Source organism: Limanda limanda, chromosome 18, assembly GCF_963576545.1.
Source record: "Limanda limanda chromosome 18, fLimLim1.1, whole genome shotgun sequence".
NCBI lineage: Eukaryota > Metazoa > Chordata > Actinopteri > Pleuronectiformes > Pleuronectidae > Limanda > Limanda limanda.
In genome coordinates, this window is record NC_083653.1 from 10,415,118 (window position 1) to 10,437,764 (window position 22,647).

The 22,647-nt window shown below is 40.7% G+C and overlaps 2 protein-coding genes across 3 annotated transcripts in view; both read right to left on the minus strand.

Moving 5' to 3' along the window:
• Nucleotide 1: 1 nt before the first annotated feature.
• Nucleotides 2–8,514, minus strand: LOC133024444 (N-lysine methyltransferase SMYD2-A-like). Its single transcript, XM_061091554.1, has 12 exons — nucleotides 8,285–8,514; nucleotides 6,627–6,690; nucleotides 6,360–6,470; nucleotides 6,207–6,267; nucleotides 4,953–5,077; nucleotides 4,785–4,852; nucleotides 3,519–3,621; nucleotides 2,697–2,807; nucleotides 2,486–2,606; nucleotides 1,721–1,895; nucleotides 1,279–1,387; nucleotides 2–644 (listed from the first exon to the last, which is right to left on the minus strand). Exons 1-12 carry the CDS (start codon nucleotides 8,452–8,454, stop codon nucleotides 564–566), a joined length of 1,299 nt encoding a protein of 432 aa, XP_060947537.1. The 5' UTR covers nucleotides 8,455–8,514; the 3' UTR covers nucleotides 2–563.
• Nucleotides 8,515–8,741: 227 nt separating this feature from the next.
• The window catches only part of LOC133024482 (prospero homeobox protein 1-like), a 52,216-nt gene continuing 38,310 nt past the window's right edge, over nucleotides 8,742–22,647 (minus strand). For both annotated transcript variants that reach the window (XM_061091605.1, XM_061091606.1), the window contains exons 6-7: nucleotides 11,529–11,581; nucleotides 8,742–9,264 (exon numbers count right to left, since the gene is read on the minus strand). In XM_061091605.1, the coding sequence (XP_060947588.1) occupies nucleotides 9,158–9,264; nucleotides 11,529–11,581 (160 nt within the window). In that variant the 3' untranslated portion in view covers nucleotides 8,742–9,157. The remainder of the gene's footprint in view (nucleotides 9,265–11,528; nucleotides 11,582–22,647) is intronic.

Genomic DNA, 22,647 nt, shown 5'->3' on the forward strand with positions numbered 1-22,647 from the left:
CTGTGGCCACACATTTGTTTATTTAGGAATTTTTGGGGGATTTTCTTTTACCTCGTATTACCGTGTGTGTTGTAGAGGGTTTCTCCAGCAGTACTGGAAACATTATTTAACACAGAGCACAGAAGATGTTAATAAAAACATAGTCCTCCATCCCAGCTCTCTGTCGAGGAGCTTTAACAGAACCAGCAGTTGTCCAGACATTCCAACACATAGATGTCTCCAGTCTGATGGATGACAGGGTCAAGCTGATGCGTCAGCCACGAGACAAAACAAAAACAAAATCATCAACAGTCTGGAAAATAACTTCTCAAACGTCCTATGATGAAAGCTAATTTCATAGCTTCCCATGGTACAAAAGTTCTGCACACAACTCATATTGCAACATACGTAACATTGACGAGGGAACGGAAATCCGTAGAATAATCTATCCGTAAAAACATGGACGCCTTCTCGTCTTTAATCCAGGAACAAAAAGAGTAGAACAGTTCTGTAAAGCTCCTGGATGAAGGAGTGTATTCAGTCCATAGGAATCAGCCACATCCCGCCATTTGTTTCCTGTCTCTTCATTTTTGTTTAATCTCATTGCGCAACTCTGCCAAGTACAAGTGATCTTTCCCGTGAGCCACCTCCATTATGGCCATTGCCTGTGGGCACACAAAAATCATTTTATAGCATTAAACATGTACATTATTTATGGTTTTGGTGGGGATTGAACCGCACTACTTTTCTAGTACACACTAAAATGTGTCTGTAGCACTGACTATCAGAAACTATTCTTAAATACTCGACCAGATAAGTCTCTTCTAAAAAAAATGTGGCTAAATTTAACTTAGTACAGAAAAGGGCTGGACGATAAGGCCAAAAACATTTTCGAGATAAAAAATGTCATATCAGTCGATGTCACACTATTATTTCTTTCTAGTTTAAAGGCAAATTTGCTATAATTGTTGTTTTCAGTTTATTGCCCTGCACTATTAAATACATGGCTGCTTGTATTTAACAATGTTACATTTAAAAAAACAGCTTCTTTTCCTAAATTAAATTTTTTTGCTTTCCTCTAAGTGAGATATTTCAATGTTTTGGTTATCAGTACCAAAGATCAGGTCTTGTACCAGCACATGTATCAGAGTAAGATTTCAAATGATACTCTGACCCTGACGATTATTGTTTATTACTTTGCCTGTGGAGTCATTTGTTTAGAGTCATCTGTAGCAAGTGGATGTGGTATGAGAGTACATTTATATGTATATAAACTCTATAATGTAAGAGTGCAATGACCTTATTGAGAAAGCTGATGCCCAACGAGGGCTTCTCCATCCCCATGTACAGTCGGCCCAGCTTCAGGTACATGGAGGACACGTTCAAGGAGTAGGGGGGGTACAGCTGCCTGCAGGTGGCAGATTCAAGATATTTTACTCAAACACAAACAATTCATCTCAAATGGGTTTATTTGATAATATAAAAAAACTTTAGCCAAAGATCTTATAGTGCAGATATCACATGACAACCCAGGCTATTTATTTCCTCTGGTAAAGCTGTAACTTCTTCCTATTATGTTCATTGTAATCATAATAATGGATGAAGGTGAAAACTGATTAAAATGATTCAGGTATTGTCAAAACTGACTTAGATTAAATGAATAATAATGATACATTAGATTTAATACGCTCTTTAGAAACTACTAAAAATAATCCCGGCAGAAAGTAAGTTGGTTTCTTACTTGTAAGGTTTGACGATCTTCTCGCCGTATCTGATGGCTCCGTCTGGGTCTCCCATGTAAAGACAGACGCCCATGGCCTGGTACATCATGTGGAGCATGTAGACGTTGCTGTCATCGAAGACGGACCCCATCTTATCTAGGGTCTGCTCACACATCTCCAGCAGCTCACTAGGAGGTGCCACCGAGTCAAGGCTGCATCAACACAGCTGAGGACACAGCCTCTGCTCTACAATCAGATACTTTCTCTGCTGAAGACTAAAGTCCACAATGAGTAAATATGTGAGTAAAGCACAACTTTATCTTGAATAATTATTTATAAAAACACTCATTACTTATAACCTGTGGTACTAAAGCACATAATAGAGTGTAAGCGGAGGCAAAAGGAAGTCTAACGCCTATTAGCCTCTCAAGTAAACTTAAAAACATGAATGTTGGTAAGATTTACAGACGCACAGGGTTCTTAATAAAATGAAGCTTCTAGAAATGGAGAGAATAGTCTATAAAAATCACAAACCAACATCTTGTATAAATAGATTAATTAAATAGATCACAACTACATAATATAAAGAAATTTCACTGTTTTTGTTTGTTTGTCTTTGTATGTGCACTATGCTTTGTTATTCTCCATAACATTTGTAAAAATTGTTAGACTGCTGTAAGTAACATTATATAAGCACATTCATAGTTTTGTTAACTCTGGCACTCCGACAATAAAGTATAACAAACACACAACAGAGCATGTTATTGATGTCATTTAAAGGATATATTTAACGTGTTTGAAGGCTCTGAACTCTCTGATGGATTTCCTGGCGTATCGCACCATATTGCTGACGACCTCCGGCTCAATGGGGTCCTTCAGCTTACGTACTTTCAACTTTTTCTTGTCCTGAAAGTGAAAACAGAGCCAGAGCTTAGTTAGTTAAACAACGAAGAACAACGTGTTGGTTCTCAGGAGCTCATTTTTACTGGGCCTTACTTTGGACTGACTTTTACATTCCTGGCAGTCACAGGTGAAATAGTAGGACTCTCTCAGTCTGCTGTTGCGGTCGTCTGTTGGGTAGAGGAGATCTATGTAGCTGATGAGCACCTGCAGGTGAAGACGTCACATGACAACACAGCACATGAGAATCCCAAACAATGCTTCCTGTCCATTCCTGATTATGTCCTCTTGTTTGAATATAATTTGCTGTCTGATAGCTTTTAACCTGCAGGTTAAAGGTCAGGGTTGAAAATAACCCCACCAGCCTCCTATTTAACAATATTCTTATTTAGAAAAAGCTTTCAAAGTAATACTTCCACATTTTAGGAGATACAATACTCAAGTTTGATAGCAACTTCATTCCAGTATGTCACTCAGCAGAGAAATTGTCTTGCACATAAAACCCCAACTCTTTGTTGTCATACCTTGGAATTATGGTGTATATATTATAAACATATTGTGGAGTAAATAATGTGCTGATTAGTTACCTTTTTTAGCTGTCCTTAAAGAAAAGACGCAAATAATTCTATCTCCACCAACCTCCTGTATTACCTGTTTGTTATGGACAAATTGCTGTTCAGCTTGAACATTTTCCGCTAGCTGCTCTGTATCTTATCTTCTTAAATCATGTCTCATTGGTTCTTCTCGCTATGCTCTGATGAAGCTGCTGTATCAACTCAAATCAAGCTCACGGACTGTAATATATAGTTATCTAATGTTTCACACACTCATCCAGCTTGTAAGTAACATGGCGCCCTCCTCCACAGACAAAATGAGAGGACCCAACCCCCTCTCAGGGCAGCTGTCCCCTTTCCTCACTTCGTCTCCAGGCTTCATGTCCCGCACGGCCCGAATCTCAGCTGACGTCCCCTTGTATGTCACGATGACGCTGTGAAGACAGCTGTGGTTGATCAGGGCCACACTGTGGGTAGATAAACACATACGGAGAGAAAGAGAGAGATTAGAGTTAAAGACACCACTCTCTATGTCCTTAAAATGGATGAGGTGAGAGCAGAGAGACGTATTAATGCTCAGAACAATGATAAAACTGTGACATAACCACTGTATTTTAAGTTGTAGGCTACCACTGCCTACAGAGGGGCCTTGAGTGTCCCTGGAACATGTCAGAGAACTTGCTATTACCTGGGTGGTTTGCTGGAAATAGCTCAACAAGGCGCTGAGAGAGCAAATTCACCTTCTCACGGCCAATTTTAAAACACCCTCAGCCCCAGCAGGAAGTTTGGATTATACCACCAAAGACCAACTGGAGGAGAGAAGTTGTGTTGTCTGGGCTTTGGATGACTGAACATCTCCAAGAATTTCAAGTAGTGTCCATGTGCCAGAACTATATGGGAAAAACAAGTTCTTTGTATTTTGGCTATCGAATGCATCTACAATACTTAAGGTGCATTTTGTGAGTTTGCGCTGCTCCTAAAAGTGGGATCTTGGTGGTGGTGATGGTCACAGTATAAACTGTATACAAGAATGGATGTTGAGTCAGTATCCGGAAAGTGAAGCAAGCGTGGAAGTGCCTGAAACCTGTATTCTCCTCAATGATCAGCAGAGAGCGGCTCCACAGAAAATTACCCTATTCCTAACTTGATATATTACATCAGTAAGCATTTCCCGAGGTAGATTATGGTCTTAATTGCTGGTTTCAAGTCTTTCAAGAGAGCATGAGTTTTGTTTTGTAATTTATGGTCCCACGTAGAGTAAAATAAAGAATAAATCACGGAATGCTTTGTCGCATAGATACCCTGTGATTGACAGCTAGTACAGTCCAATAGGCTTCCTCTGAGTGTCAGTCAGCCCCCCCCCCTGCAGGTCCAAATATGGTTCCTTTTGGTTTCTAAAAACGAAGTTGCCAAACCCAAGGCCTCAAAATGGCAGTTCACAATCAAATGGGTGACATCGTGGTGGGTTTCCAATTGGGTCAAAAGCTGCTTTGACAGTACCTGAGGTTATAATACCACCTCTGCAAACAAACTAAATCACTAAACTATGAAATCAATTTGAAATCAACCAAAAACCTCCAACAAAGATAGTGTAAGGAACATAAAATTGCATGACAGTTTTTGCTCTTACTCTGGGTAGATTGCTGTTCCCAAGTGGGATAGTTCATCGTCCTCTATTGTGAAACCATTACAAGCGACCTGTTGAATAAAGGACACAGAAAGAAACACTGCTCATGTACGTGCTCAGCATCCTTTGAATGTTTCACAGTGACTCACACATAGTCATAGTGTGTGGTACCTGGGAGAACAGCGTGAGCAGCTCTTTGTGGTCAGGAAAGTCCAAGTGCTTGGAGAAAAAACGATACAGTCCGGCGATGTCTGACTCGTTCATCTCTCTTTTCTCGTTATCTACATCCTCCACGTCTGTTACAGAGAGAGTATAATTTTATTTTGATTGTATTAGTTGGATGCAATTACTGACAGTTGACTTTTGTGGCATTTTAAATTAGCAAGGTAATATTCCCCAAATTTCTGCTTTTTATGGCCAACTTTAGGTTAAACCATACACTGTATAAAAACATAGACAACAGGTCAGCTCCCTGAAAGTGAAGCTAAATCATTTCGATGGGCCCCTAGTGGCTGGCTTACAGAATTGGACACAAACCCAACCTTCTCCATGTTAGTTGATGGGACATAGGCCAAATCACAAAATACATATTAATACAGCGCAACTTTTTATGTTTAGTTTGGCTTTAATTTGTTAGTTTTTTTAAATGTCATGATTGACAGCTAAGACTGACTTGCGATTGATCGAGCATGTGTTTCAATCATCAATACTTTTCAGATTCTGGCTCCAAATGACATCAAAAGCTCAAGATGACAGCACTATAACATCCAGGATAGTTTGCCTTATTTTTTGTACAACAGGAGGAAGTGGAGATGTGTCGTCCATCTTTATATACAGTCAAAGTTATATACAGTCATAAGACTCACTTAGTTTCAGTTTCACTCTCTTCACATGTTACATATGAATGTTCAATGTGACTGGACGTCTTAAGTTAGACTGCATTGCTGTTACGCTCGTAACCTGATTCGTGTCTGGATTTGAATCTCCATTAACAACTTGAGTAGCATCCATGCTACATGAACGAGAGAGAGAGGCGGTAGATCAAATTCACTTCCTCTGAAGCTCTTTGCTGGATAAGAGTCTTTCCTCACCTCCACACCGATAAGCTCCAACAACTTTAACCATACGGGGATAAACAGCTCTCCTTCCTTTATTTGTCTCACTATTCCAAGGCCACATTGTCGCCATGACTGCTATTGCTACTATTACCTGCCAGAGTGTGTGTGTATGTCTAGTCCCTAACTTGTAATACAAGTCACCTTATCATTGTACCTCAGGAGGCCAGCACTGTGTTACACTTGATAATATTTGGTTCATTGTTTTGCACAAATACCCCCCTAGTTTGTTTCTATAAGGGTCGCCTCCCCAAAGCAGGGACAAAAATTCACATGGATGATTTTCTGTATTGTTAAAGTTAATACTCACGTGATTGCACATCTTCTATTAGCAAGATCTTCTCCGACAAACATCTTTCTTTCTGTGTTTTCTGTGGAAACCAGCGGAAATGAGCACAGTTAACGATGGTACAGTTTGTGCCAGAAAACTCTCCCACAGGATATTTTTCGGTGTGACTCCAACCTTCTTTGCGAGGATCCGAGCCACCAGGCGGGACGTCTCTGATGGGCACCAGTTCTCTCCGAATGCATTCATTGCTGAGCACTCCAGCTTGTGCATGGCCCAGTCCCCTTTCTACACACATGTAAATATCATAATGGTATTTAAAATCAATTGACCGACCAAGCTTCAATATATGGTTGATAGGGCCACTGTATCATTGTCCTTTGAGCATCCACACATGAGTCTATACATTGCAGTCACTCTCTTGGTTGTTGGAGTGTTGCTTACCTGGCATTTCACATTGCAGTAGAAGGCTTTCCTGCACTTCCCACATTTTGCCAATCCGTTTTTTCTACAAATGACAATAAGGAGAGTCTATGATATTGTGGTTGACAAGCAGCACATCATAACAAAAGTTACTGAAAGATTCTCAGCCATCCCTGTACAAATGACCTCCCCTGACACACATAGAAATGACCCAGGCATCAGAGGATGTCAACTTCCATACCACAGACCACTCCCAATAAATCAGAGCTCAATCTTGTGGGTATCTGTTTGCCTCAGTGTAAAAATCCTTCTCTGAGACTAGAAGGAGCAGTTGCTGGTGCCCAGTCATAACCGATAGCAATGAAGGGCTTTAAAACATTCTGTGGTATTAATAGAGCTGGCTGTTCTTTGGACCACCTGTCTCTGCACCAGAGTGAAAAAGTAAAGCAGTCCGAAAGTCCACTGATGCAATTTTGGAGACATTTAAAACCAAAGGCCAGACAAGCTGCTCTGTGTTCAGGGTTTGTGTTGGGAAAAAATGACTTGATGTAAATTCTGCCTGGAGTTACAGCTTTTACCAAAATAATTAATTTAAGATCTTCGTGAGTTGACGCTGGCCTGTGTAACTTTGGGCATCTCACCAAGGACTGAGTGCAGGTGTTATTCTAGGGTGTGAAGTGTTGGGTCAAAGCAAGCCATGTAACAGATGCTGGATCTAATTCACTCTGAACAAATGGACACACAATCAGACGATCTTTTATCATACTAGGAAGAGAAGAGTCTCAACATGTGGTTTATGAAACTCCCAGCCAACTGAGTGTTCATAAACCACACTCCATAATTCATGTTTCTGTTGGAAACGTGTTCAGGACATTGACATGGTCGGGGTCTAATGTATTTATGGAGGACTAAGATTAAGTTCAATTAAGTTAATCCAAACTCTGTCCCTCAAAGAAGGCTTATTAATATACATATATGAAGATGAAACATGTGCAGAGAAAAGACGTGTAAAGGTTTTTAATTGATATCAGGAGAATATATGCACATTTATTTATGATTAACTTACTCACGATTCACCCAAGAACATAATCACATAAAAAATTGACTGATTTAAGTATTGTAAACTGGTTTGTCTGCAAAAGAGATTAGCATTGTGATATTATGACAAGGTACAGCCCTTCATTAATCCCAACTACAGCTGCAGTTGATAGAGACTGTATTATATAATCATGATGCCATTCAGGAAACAGAATCTCTCTCTCATTGGCCATCCTTCCGTTTCTGACAGGGAGGTATAGAGACAGGTGAAAGACGATATATAGAAACCGCCATTGAGAAAGACGAGCCACACAGACCGAAATAGATTCTGCGGAGTGACACTTTTATGCCAAAGAGCCCATGTGGTGCTGAATGTGTCAGTGATTATTAAGTCTGCATCACTAATGAATGGGTTTGGTAAACAGAGAACCACAGGTTTGCAGTTTATTACTTTTTTAAATCATCAATGCTTTCAGAACTAGAAATCTAATGGAGGTATTTGTGGATATGCTCCCACAGGTTATACGCCATCATCATGAAGTTGCATCTGATGCAGGGTCTTTATAACTTTATCAAGTGCAGATATGAAATTAAATGAGTTATTAAATCAGGCAGCGAACAGATTATAAACCGATCATTACCTGTGGAAGCAGAACTCACAGTAGCAGCCTCTCTCCTTCGCGGTCAGCACGTAGGAAAACGCAGGGCTGGAAAACAGGAGCTCTCCAGCCTTAAAGGCTCTGGACACACGCAGACCTCGTCCTTTCCCCGGACTCTCGAACCTCTCCAGCCCCTCGATGCTGCCCGTCATCGTGTCTCTTCTCCAGTTCGTCTTCACGCTGGAATGACTCCTCACTCTGAGGGAGCGACAAGTGGGATGCGGCCCCCCCAACCCAAAAGGCGGAACCCTCCCCCCAATAATAGTTCATAGTATCCAAAAGGCGCAGCATGCACACAGCTGCAAGGAGGTTATTTAGTATAAGATATATAAAACTTCTTTGTGGCCAGTAAAGTCATAAAGATATACATATTCTCACACAATTTATACAGGTTTTTAAACTGTATATATTGGTTTTATTCCATTCATATTTTTCAATATTTGTTATATTCCCTTACACCTAAGTATGGCATTTGACTTATTATTACTTACTGATGCCTATTTTTTGACTCTTGCCGCGGTAATATTGCATATTTCCCGATTGTGGGACTCTTATCTTATCTTATCTTATCTTACACATGACAGGGGGGCGTTTTCCCGGTGGACCGGACTGTTTGTTGTTTTTGGTCATTGAACCCATTTATTTAGCAAGTGACGACTTTTAGCTAACTTTCTTTTTCTTTTATTTGTTTACAAGTACAGTCTAACTTGACCACGACTCACGTAACACGTGACCCCTGAACTCCCTGCCGTGTTGACGTAGCACGTCGCGGACTGTAGTGACCACAGGTGAGACAGGGGACGACCAAAAGACACGATGGAGAAAAGAATAAAAAACAGAAGATTAAGAAACGAATCAAAAGAGAGGTGTGTGTGCTGGTCTCGCAGCCATGGGACCGGGGTCGTTTTCTGCTGGTGAAGAAGATGGAGAACCAAACACCCGCCATGATGAACCCATGACTCCTGAGGGCACAGGTAGGATTGGTTATCACAACACATCTATGGTACAGGCTTGATCTGAAAACTGTAACCATTACATTGTGTAGAATACACCTTTGCACATTGATGGTGTCCTTACAAAGTTTTAATGTGAACAACAAAGTTGTAGATACTTTTATATTCATTCAATGTTGAGAGTTGCATTGTTATCAGTTAATTCATTGCACACAGATTTTGATAAAACACATGAACACATAACGCTTGTGTATGTTTATGTATGTACATATATATTCTAGAAAAATATCAACAACATACAACTGTGTCAGCATACAACTGTGTCAGCTGAGAATGAAAGTGAGGGTATTAAAGTGTGTTAAAGCCACACGCGTTCGCTGTGCCACCACCGCCATCACTGGAACTGACAGAGGCAGCATTGATGGGCATCAATTTAAGATTAAGATTAAGATACATTTATTTGTCCCAAACACATGCACAGACATGCACAAGCACACTCATGCAATGAGGGAAATTTAACCTCTGCTTTTAACCCATCTGGTGCAGGACACACAGAGCGGTGGGCAGCCAGGTACGGCTGCCGGGGAGCAGATGTTGGGGTGCCTTGCTCAGGGGCACTAGACAGGGTAGGGATAATCCTCTTGGATTTTTGGATAGATCAATCCAGGTTTGTCTTTTTGCTGTTTCTCCGTGGAGTCGAACCAGAGACGAACCAGAGACCTTTTCTGCCCATAGTCCAAGTTTCTGCCACTAGTCCACCGCCTCTCCCCTGGCTTTCAGGACCGATGGAAATCATTTTGAATGGGAGGATGGATTTACTGTCCTTGAGCTGACTGATGCTTTGCTCCATATCAGCTCACTTTAAATAGACAATGAGCTGTCACAGAGGTGTTGTGACACTTTCCAGCCCAGCACAAAGCACCACAGAATCCAAACACACTGGTGTACCTCAAAACAACAACACTTATGGTTGTTGTTGATGATTTAAGGCATTGCAGTGAATTAAGGAGGCTTCGCAAGAAGGGAGCCTTCACCTCAAATATGTCAAACCGTTTTTAATATATATTATATACATATATAAACCACATACCAACATTTATACTGTATAAACAGCCCAGAAGTTCTCATTGTAGTGTTGGGACTTTTAGCAGCAGTTCAATGAGGCCACCTGGTGGTGAAGATGGAGCTTCACATACTCAAACTTTGAACCATTCATATTTTGAGATATGAATTTATATTATATCTAGGGCTGGGCAAGTTAACTCGTTTTAATCGAGTTAACTCGATTAATTATTTTATCTCGCATTAACTCAGGTTTGATTATTTATTGTTTTATTGTGAAAGTCAGGCTTTTATTTTGTGTAAGTCTGTTGCTGACTGCTGCAGAACAGGAAAAAAGAAAATAATTGGCTGATAAACAATCGATTAAAACGAGTCAACTTGCCCAGCCCTAATTATATCAATATATTATTATTTTATATCATTGTATTATTTTATGTTAAGCTAAGATCTGCTCTCTTGAAATTGATCTGCACTGTGGCGAATGAGAATTGATTTAGATTCAACTGTAACTGTAGTTTTCAATTGCTGCAACACTGGCTTTGAATATATTTTCTCTTTATTAAACAATAGTTAATCTATTATGAGGATGAGGTCCTGACAGTTTAATAGAAAGAGCCTTCAAGTTGGTCACTGTCCAGTTTTGTCATATTGTGCCATCATGTGGGTGTTATTTGTAAGTACACCCTCATATCATCCCAGTCACCTTAGATAGCAGCAGATTATTTGACGACTGAGTGAGTTCAATACAGAGGTAGTGGGGGGGTGAGGGGGAGCTCAGGTCAGGGACTTGATCTTGGGTAAATTGAAATATTTCATAAGCAACCATGCAAACACATTACACGCCTGCACACCTTCACTCTCTCTCTTTTAGGTACGTGCGCACAGACACATACACAAGCACGCACACAAACACAAACACACTCGTACAAGCACATACCACTGTGAAGATTTGTCCCTCATCTGTATCTGAAGGCTTTATCCAACCTTGCCCCAGTTTCCAACCCCGATTTATTATAATTCCATTTTTTTCCCCCGTTCTCTCAATCTAAAGATTTGTTCCTCCTCATTTTTTAATAATGTGTAAGCAAGGGAGTCATGTCCCTGGGAGATTATGTCCTCGTCTTTGGCGTCTCGTCTTGATTACACCAGAGGAACCTGATTTGATTTGGAAGAAACCCCCCTGTTCCAGGACGGGATCTCTTTAGACCTACCCACTGTACTGATTTCTTGCTTTGTCAGAGGGGATGATCTTGATGAATATGATCTGAAAGAGAGGGAGGGAGAGGGGGATTAGGTGAACGGATTATAATTTCCAATGATGAGAAATAATAAGAAACAATAAATCCTAAGTAGATTTAGTTCTCAAGGAAACCCTGTTAGGGGGAATCAACAGAATAAGAGACAGGACAGAGAAGAGACCAGACATTGTTATTAAATAGATATGGTAGACCTGACCTGTTTGGTCTGAGATATAACATGGGTTCTCTTTAGATTTTTGATTTGCAAACTGAAATTTAAATGAGCATAAACAACAAACTCTTAATGGTTCAGAATATGTTGCTATGTTCCTGAGTTTGACTGCTCTTTTCAACAGCTAGAAGTAGGGCAATTAGTTGATTGGAAGAAAATCAATAAGCAATTTTTTGATAATCAATTAGTTCAGCTTCTGTTCAAGAAGAAAGTCACCGCTGTGAGCATGTTGTGTGTCACTGTTGTATATAGGGTGAGTATCTTTGCCTACTTGGAATCAAAATAATTCCAGTGAAGTGGACTGAAGTCAGCTAGTGCAAATGCAAAGTCAAACACATTTGTTCCTGTTCATCTTTTTCTTTTTTACTTGATTGGGTAAAAACCAGGAACTGTTTTATTCATCAATAAATTGGTTATATAATAGATCATTTTCATGAGATAAAGATTCCAACTCTTGTTGCCTCCTGCCTGTTAGTTGAAATGAGACAATCAAACAACATAACAGAAAAAAACACACTTAAAATAAATAATGAGTATGAATTGCATAGATAAAATTTGAGCCCTTAAAAGAATACAATAACAAAACAAACGTACAAATAAGTAAAACCTCCCCACATTAAAATGTATAGATAAGACATTAGCACCTGTAGGTAGATAATCGGCAACAATTATCAGCAGCTGCAACACTAGATTGAATGCACGGTTAAAAAAAGACATCTGCTTTGCTGCCTGTAGAAGCTTGAGATACTCCATGTCAAATAAAATCCAGTAAATGTCTCTGTAAACAAAAGTAGACATGATTAACAGACATGGGACCGTAGTACTTCAACAGGGGGCACCACAGTGTGCAGATTTAGCCATTAAGTCAAAGACAATAGAGTGTGGTGCATCGAAGCTTTGCACAGTTCAAGGTAGGTGTAGTTGTTAATTGATAATTGATGTGTAATGGTTTTGCCATTCAAGTTTTATTCGCCATGTATTTTTTTAACAATAAGTTATCTTAGGGAATAAGGTGTTGAATGCTTGATTTACATGAACAAAGCAAAAACAGACCAGTGATCTAGTCTAGTTTCCCATTAGTTATCTAGACTGTGGAGGCCCGCCGTATTCTAATTTCTACCACCACAGTGTCATTATTAACTAAAAACATTTTTTTCACCTCTAATAATAACATAATAGATCTCTTACTTAGTGTTTTGCACTGTTGCTGCAATTAATAGAGTTCTGCAGCACTGTTAACAGCGCAAATTGCTGCATGCTTGTTCATGCTATTGATTGATCGTCCATAGGTTTTTATTATCCACTCAGAAAATCAGACCTCATACTAAGAACTCACTCTCGTCTGTGTTCCCTTCCCTCGAGATCTGTTGTGTGTGAGAGCAACCTTTGTGAGTGTTTAACTCCGCTACCGCCATAGAATTAATTCCATAGGAAACTTTTAACATCTCACAATGTATCTGCACATCGTCAGAACTCTCTCTCCCTCGAGCCCCTTCAAGAATCGGACTACATAAGCATTGTGCCAGTTTAGACAACACTCTATGTAGAACCGGTGGTCATGCTTATGCTCATAGTTGTGGCCTGAATTTGATGGATGCCGTACTTTGTCACATTGAGGACCTCATAAAACGGCAGCTGCTAATGCCTCTCTGCCACGAGGTCGTGCAAAAGGGATGTGTGTGAAATCCAGTATCGTTAAAGACCGTTGTTGCTTTCAGTCTTATCGTGGTCAAGGGCCGAGGACTCCTCGATCCATACCCGTGACCTTGTCATCGCAGGCCATTCCCAGGCCGCCGTGCTAACTAGGGGTCATCTGCGGGACACGGCATGAGAGATGGACGGGGGGGCTGTGTGTTTGCATTCAGCGGAGGGAGCGAGGACGGAGTATGTGATCATTCTGGGCCGAGCTTTAGCACGGAGTCCACACCAAGACCGTGTGTAATTGTCCCTATATTCCCCTGAGCTGAGTCCAGGCTCTATACTGTACAGTAAATCCACATACTTTCTGATGAACTGACTGACTTGAATGAGGCAACGTCTACCATCCTGCCTTGTCCCTTGTCGGCCAGTTAGGGAGCCAAGCTTTAAGCCTTAACCCCCCTGTCTCCACTCCTGGCTGGGGGGGAATGTGACGCCTGCCTGCCTGCTCGCCTGTTTGGCCGTCTTAGCCCATGTGGGGTTTGCAGGCGCGGAGCCTCATCTCCCACTGTTTATCCATGTGTCTTTGCTTTGGCTCTGGACCGACGCTGTAGGCCACTGTGGGCAGAGTGGGGTCCAGTGCCCTGTGTCACCCACCTAAGCTCTGCTTTCACTGGAGGGCTTAGCGCCTCACCCTCCAGCCGCTTTATGAGCAGACAGCTGAGCTAATCTGTCTCCCTCTTCCCACCTCTGTCTCCCTCTTTCTTTTCTTTCTCCTCAGGTCTTGGCTCGTCACTTCTCTTGGCTCCTTTGGCCCTGTGTTTGTAGTCTAGTTCGCTCTCATGCCTTTCAAACACTGACACTGCTGTTTCTGTTTCCTCAGTACACACAAACACAAACACAAACACACACACACACACACACACACACACACAAACAAACAAACAAACGCATACATTCACCTAAAGGTTGGTCTTTACTACAGAGCTTGTGAAGAGAGGAATCACTGCAGAGGAGTTCATGTCAGGACTGGTGTCGGGCTGAAACCTGGTTCTAGCCCTTCAGATGGTGACTTGAACCCAAGTTCCTCTTAAACTTCATCTTCATCCACTTCGACATGTGACCTGAATTTATCATTATTACTGAATGATGTTTGTTCAATGTGTATCGCCCACTGGTTGATGCGGGGGGGTGGTATCTTTAGTTTTTCCTCAATGTCAGATACGGATGTTGTGTTCTGTTTGCACTTTGCGTTATTTTCATCCATTTTGATGCACGTCTTCTGAAAGCTTACGGATATGGACGAAACGGAAGAAACGGAGCACTACCACCGGAAATCATGGGGAGGCAGTGTAGCCAATAGTTGAAGAGATGCAAACAGACAAGAGGAAGAAATATCAACCACAACTTTTTGAGGAGTGACTTTGCGAGTTGGTAAGTTGCCACATGAGGTCACTCCACCGTGGATATACTGTATTTGTTGTTCTCAGAAACTCTTGACTCTGTGTTGCCCTCTAGCGGAGGTATTGCATAATGACCATGCAAAGAAGAAGAATGTAAAGAACGCATTGAAGTAAGTATGTGTGCAGTCTTACTTTATTGTGAAACTCTTTGTATTCTTAAAGGCAGCTTCTATCAGAACCAACCAATAAGTGACTAATACCTAGAACTAAACATAGTAAATTCAAGGTGCAGTGTTGAACACATTCAGCTTCATGTAAATGTGAAAACACACCTAGACGGGTCAGTGTCGTAGGGTGTTAGAAGGATGTAGGTGGCCTGGTAACTTTGTTTAAACATCTGATGTTTGCTTAAACCATTAACGTGTCTCCGTGGCAACACAAAGTGCTTTCCTTGACAGATATTTGCAAAGTCATGAGGCAGGTTATGAGAGGTTTTCTCAGTCTGTATTGATGCTTCTGTTTATTAGCTGTTGATAAAATTGAGTTATGTCAATTTTTAGATTATTTGCAACAATAATCAATCTGCAGTTAAACCTGAACTTGACTTATTTTCTTGGCCTCTGGGAGATGATTGCTGATTTCTTTTAGTATTTTGGGACATTTAAAATAAATAAATTTAAAAACCTAGTCACTGAATCTGCAGCCCTACACGCAATACTCCAATAATTTACAAAGACTGATGTCAAAGCACTAAAACAGCTTTGCTCCAGTGCTTCCCTTCTTCAATCCCTTTCTTTTCTTTTACACCCATCCAATTCTGCATTCTTTCCATCTTCCTCTTGCTTTCAATTCAATTTATCCTCTACCCTTCATCATCCCCTCTTCCTCATACCACCTTTCCCTGCTCGCCCTCCCTCTCTTCTCCGTCTTCCCCTCGTCCTCCTCCTCTGCCTGCCTTCCCTCCTCCTCCTCCTTTTCGCTGTCCTCTTCAGCCGTCCGGCTAAACTTAGAAGTGACAACAGTTGCAGGGTGACACCAAAGGCTAAATAAGACCAGAACAATAGCTTCTCCCCCCTCCTCCTCCCCCCTTATCTGCCCCTTTAATAGACTGCCATTGTTCTCTCCTTCCACTGTTGCTCTTTCAGGGAGTTTGTTAGCTATGCTAATGAAGGCTGGGCTTGTGTGGGTTTAGCGAGTGGGGATTTGATGCTCTTTAACTGGGCACTTTTAGAAAGGAGAAGCCATCATAAGGGTGGGCCGGGCAGCTATTCATCACAAGTCAAATGTCACAGGCGCGATGCAGCAGCACCTTCTTCCATTTAGGATCTTACACATTGAAACTGTCACAACCAGCAAAAAAAAGAAGGATTCGTCCAAGACACTGTACCACTGGTCCTCAAATACACCACGTACTATATGTGTCAGCATGTCAGAGTCCTTGTAGAAAAAAAGAGTCGAGTAAGACAAGATGTGGAGACTACAGTAAAGCAGTTAGTCATCCAATCAGTCAGTAAGTCTGTAAATAGCCTGTCCGATGGCTCCTTTGAGCTTTCCTCTGAGAGGAATTCTCTTTCTCCTTAGTGTATTAATAGTGCCTGTGCATTGTTTCCTACAGCAGCACTACTGCAATCAAAGGAAGTTGGCCTGCCAAGTATATACAAAAATTTTCCTTTGTCCCTATGTTTAGCAGGCATGTAAGAGTCAGAAGTGTGTTCATGGAGGTGGGTCCACGTGTGTGTGTCTCAACCGACAAGTACGTGCATGGTCGTGGGCATTATGTCAGGTTGTGTGTTTATTTATATGTGTAATCTAATATGTACAGTGATGTGTCCTTTAATTGTTTGTGTGTGAGTGTGACTGAATGCCACTTGTGAACTGCGTGACCCTGTATCTGAGAGGTCATGTGCTTGGTTGGTTATTGGTGTGTTGGTATGCTGACTGATGAAATACATGCAAATCTACTTCACATGGGCAAGTGTTGTGTTCACAGGTATGCAGGCAGGTGATGTAGTGTCTGAATCTCTCGCTGCTTTCAGACGTGCACTGAACTTCCAGAGGGGCTATACGTGGGAACGCAAATATTTGAGTCAGTTGCTCTGGACTTTTTCTGAAACTTTTCCTGCAAGGCCTCTTGTATAATATCTGGAAAATGTCCGAGTGAGCTCATGTGAGAGTACCACGGGAAAATGTATTTACATTAACAATAAATCTATCAGAATAAAAAAGGTTGCATAAATGTAAAAGTTGCTGAAGAAGATGTCAACTTGGACAATAACCAAATAATAAATAAAGCTTTTGATCAGGGTCGATGCTTGTGTCAATTTGCTGTAAACTGAAACGTGAATTTCCCTGCAGAAATGAAACATCGTGTCCTGCCTCCAGCTGCTCCACCCAGATGCCACTGCTTGTATGACTGTTCTGGACATTTTGCTGTTGTTGTGAACGTGTCTGACCTGGACAATCCCCTGCTGCGTTCATATGTTAAAGAGAAACTGTAGTGTTTTACTTAATGTAAAACGTAACCTTGCATTGTGCAGACAATCCTTTTTTCCACAATACATTGTTCCATTGAAAACATCACCTCAATGTGTTTTATTAAACAGAGACATCATGATTTGTCTGATTGCTTTATAAATGCTTTTCTAGAAAATGTGTTATTGGAGCGCACCTTTTCAAGTAATTAGCTCAATTAGAATGGAAACCATCACATGTTAATGCTCTCTGAGGCCCTATATTTTCACTGTAATTGGTGGTGGTGGTGATGGTGTCCAGCCAAAATATGATTGCCTGACATTTTAAATGTTACAAGGACTGATTCAGTAGTTTTAGAAATACATCCAAAGCCTTGACCTTTGGTTCAACTGCTGTGCTTAAAATTCTCCTAAACGTGGTGAAACCTTGTTTACGGTATTCGTAGATCTCACTCACATGTACACACACACACACACACACACACACACACACACACACACACACACACACACACACACACACACACACACACACAAACACACACACGCACACACATCGTGAAGCATCGGCAAATAGAAACATGGTTGCATTGCTATTATACACTCCAGCGTGAACTTGCATACTCCTACATAAGAGCACACAGGTTAGTCATATGTATCACACTCACACACATACACACACTCACACGCAGTATACATGTGTGTGTTGCGCCCTCAGGGAAGCAGGTTGCTTGTCTGGTGGCCAAGTGGTAGCGTCGAGGCATCATCGGTCACTTCGAGTCTGCCAGTGACTCACCAAGGGCACAATGGAATTAGTGAGATTCTCTGCAATGTGACAGCTTGCTCTGGCTAAATGGTGTAATAATCTACCCCCTCCTCTCACAAACCTCCAGTAGCACACACACACACACACACACACACACACACACACACACACACACACACACACACACACACACACACACACACACACACACACACACACACACACTTGTTCACTCCCCTCCCTTTCACCCACCCCATACCAACTGGCACAGATAACATTGTCTTAAGCTATAAAAAAAGATTTTTTTCCCTCCCTCCATTGCGGTAATTATTGAATTAATGCAGATGGAGAGAGACATCTGCATGTTAAAGTGTTGGCCTCTCTCTTATGCACAGCAGATGTTCCCCTGTCATTTACTCAAATTACGCTGCTTAGATACATGGAGGGAAAACGAGAGCGAGCAAGCGAGAGAGAGAAAGTTACTCGCCAAGGCGACATTGTCTTACAGCGAGCCGATTGTCAGCCTCCAAATTCAGCATCTGTCCTTCAAGCAAACCCCAACGTTTCTCCCTGGAGGTGTACCCTCATTCGGTTATATCATGATTATCAAATTGTGTTATTATAAAAGCACTTGTACCTTTTCATATGAGGAGAAAATCTAAAGTCCAAACCACATTTAATAGCATAATATAGAACACAAATTACTTCCCTGCAGTTGTATGCTAACCAGTGCAGTCATTCTGACCTTTATCTTTGATGATTGATTGATTGACTGATTTAATCTTTGAGTCCAAATGACATTTGGCTAAAGGCAGACTAGAGATGTCAAGTTAAAGAGGCCACTGTGACAATGACCTTTGACCAGCCACATCTAATCAGTTAATAAATGAATCTAAATGAACATAATTGCCAAATTTTTTTTAATACTTGTTCACACCTTGACCTTTGACCTAAACAGTTCATCAGTGAATCCAGGTGAATGTTTACAGCAAATTCAAATAATTCCCTGAAGGTGTTTCTGAGATACTTGAACACCAAAATATAAACAGTTAATCTTTTAGTCAAACAAGACCAGTTGGAAAATACAATAAAGTAGGACTAATGGTTAAAATGCTGTTTCAACACAACAATACGTTTCCATGAATGTACACAGTAGGTAAATAAATTAATCATTCAAAACGAAATTTAATTTAGAATCCGAAGTGGATCATCTGTTGGTCTTAAAGCTTAATGCTGCGTCACTTGCTTTGATTTAATAATTAAGATGATACAAGATTATTCATGAGGATAAATCCCTTAAGAAGATACATCTCGTATTCAAGGGGGTTCTTAAAGATGACTTCCCCCTAAACATCAAACGGGATATTCTAAGTGACTTATTTCCTGCTTGGGCTTATTCTTATATTACAAAGCACTGGATGGGTCAAAGGTCAGCTATAATCAAATATAGGATTTTGCCCAACAAATAACATTTTAAGTATCCAAATAATTGTACTGTATGATGTTAAAAAGTCATCTTAATGTAAATATGAACAAGCTGACCTCCAGTTGATAGCTTAACCCAGCAGCTGACCTTGTGACCCTTAATGCTAGTGGAGATGTTGCAGGAAAGATAAGACTGAAGGGACAACATCCCATTGAAGATTATCGGTCGATTATTTGAAGCGAGGGCGAGACATGAAAAAAAGTGTGTAGGAGTTTGTCTCTGCAATTGTGTGTGTGTGTGTGTGTGTTTGTGTCTCTGTGTGTGTGTGTGTGTGTGTGCCTGATAACCAGGGGACCCTCTCCTTGGGATTATACTCCAGGTTGGTTCGGCCTCATCTCTCCGGATTATGTTGATAAAAACATTCTTGTATTATATTTTTCTGTGCTTATTGTATTAATACTCTCAGGCAGTTCCCAGAAAAAGCTCCGTCCCACGCCTGCTTTGAGGTAATCTTCTTCCACTTGAGCTTTTAAAATGTTTTTTGGGGGGGTTGGCTGTCTTTGTAATACCTATTCTCTCCCACACTTGAGGTTATATTTGCCCTCTTGTCTTTGAGTTCCTCTATGATATCATTTTACACAGTAAATTCTACATAATTTCTAAATATGTGGATCTGGGTATAGTGCCTGAGCTTGTTCAGCCCGAAGTTATTCAGTTAACACTCAACCAAAAGTAGTATTTCGGTGTATAGGGCCGAAACAAACTATTTTCTTCATTATTGATAAATCTGCAGACAAATTTTTCAATTATATGAATACTTTTTTCCCCTACAATGTTAGGACTTACTGACAAAAACACATAGCAATCGCAAGATGACCATTGAAATGTTTATTTCAGTCTATATCGGTAATTATCACGATAAATGTCACATTATTTCTGGTAGGTTTAAATAATTTTCCTCCTAAGTGAAGGTTTTGGTTTTAAACTCTTTTTTAATGGGCAGAGAATAAACAATACCTGATAAACAACTAAAAAATTTACAAATTTGAGGTAAAACAATTATGTGCTAGATGTTCTCCCTGGGTTTGCAGTGAGGATATGCATTTTATTGATATCTATATTGGACTTATATTATTGCTAACAATTGACAATTATATTGTAATAATTATTGATATTGCTTTAGTACTCTTTCACGTTCTTCATTTATCCACTCCATTCTGTAAAACCCCAAAATTTCACTTTATCATCATTAGACCCAAGAAGAACAGCTTTAATATTGCATATTGAATTTCTACTGCTTTAGACGTGCTGTAGAAAACTCCCTCGATGCCAAAGTTTAGTTTATCAACATCTCCCAAACATTGCAGCATTTGGAAAAACTTAAACTGTGTAAACAATAATCCTAATTTGACGTATGCAATAAAATCTCATACCAACTTAACTATCAGTGTTTATCAATCTTCTCTCAGCAGTCATCACATTACATATCTTGCTGTGTGATGCATGAAAATAAAGGTTTGAAGGTTGAAAGAGTCGATGTATCAGTCAATCGGCAGAAAATTAATACGCAGCTATTTTGATAATTCATTAATCATTTAAGCTAATTAAAGGTGTGAAATGTTTGCTCGTCTTTGATTCTCAGATGTGAGGATTTACTGACTTCTATCTCTTTTTGAAATCATTGTAAATAAACTGCCTGTTTGGGTTTTTTAGACAAAAATACATTTTGAAGATGTCATTGTGGGCCTTGGGTTATTTTTCACTATTTTCTGAAAATGTATTTGATAAAACAACAACAACACCACCTGACTAATCGATAGTGAATGTAATCTTAGAAGCCGTCCTGGAGGGTTTGTTTTGCAGGTCAGTCTTGGTCATATTTGTCTTTTTTGATAAAGAGGTGATTGTGCTCGCTCTCACACGTCCTGATGCATCTTGTACTCCTTTTTCCAAAGACGCACTCTATGAATCAGCCCGTCCACTCACACATTTACTCGCACACACACAAACCTCCCCTGCCTCTCGACTAAACCAGACAATCCAATGGTATCTGTTCAACTTCCTTCTGTTCTCAAACCAAAAGCCTTAAAGCCAACAGATGCTTTTACGTTATCATTGCCAGTTATCACTCTTAGCTCCCTCTGATAAGACTTTACTTTCTGACCCAGATGTTAAGGAGTTCAATTTATCAGATGCACCACAAGAGCGGACTGGGAGGCAGAGGGATGAGTGAGCATTGAAAATACCCCCAGGCTTGAGAGATGAGATGTAATATGCCTTTTTTTTTTGGCCTAGTGATGTTTCTGAAGCGGCGTTAGTGCAGTAAGGAGCTCAGCGTCTAAAGAGGCTTTGGTATAGGGGGAAAGATGGGCCATATTACAGTGAGGCCAGAAGCCTGCTTGATTAATGGGCCGGGATAATCACCTCATCAAATCACTCTCACTTATTAAATCTTGTTTAATATCGTAATGAGGGCCCTCCTGAGCCGCTTTGGTAAATTCCGCCTCTCTCTCGAGCTCTCAATGGCTCTCTCTTTCCCTCTTATGCCTTTCCCGCTTTAACAGGAAGACCAATGATGCCAAGTCTGTCCTCGTCTGTCTCCCCTCGTCTTGCTGTCTCCTCTGTCCTCTTTCAATTTACTGTCTCTTGCCTTTGCCCTATACCTTAACTTTCAGCAAGAAAGTGAGGGATGTGTTTCTTCTCTATCCTAAACAATCCTGGAATTTATGTCTACACAGAGGCTCAAGAGTATAGATAATTTCTGGGGGTGGAATTGCAATATCCACAGCCCCAGTCTATTCATTTACTCTCTCTTATTTATGATGGATGATGTGCTAGATTGCATCATCATAAATCACTATGCGTGTGGGTCATGACCTGCTGGAGGAGTGATACCACTTCCCAAGGCTTTGGTACACTGGAGTTTATGGAAACACTTCAGGTGAGGTAATATCTCTCCTGTCTCCTTCTGCATGATTTGTGATCTCTATCTGTAGCACCACAGCATACCCAGTGTTACTTCGGTATGTGTGTGTGTGTGTGTGTGTGAGGCTTCTAGGATGGGCTTGCATCTCCTTCACTTGACCTTCAGGCTCCTGCACAATGTGCCGCAGAAGAAAACAACATGCCATTGCCTTATTTATGGTCCTCCATGTG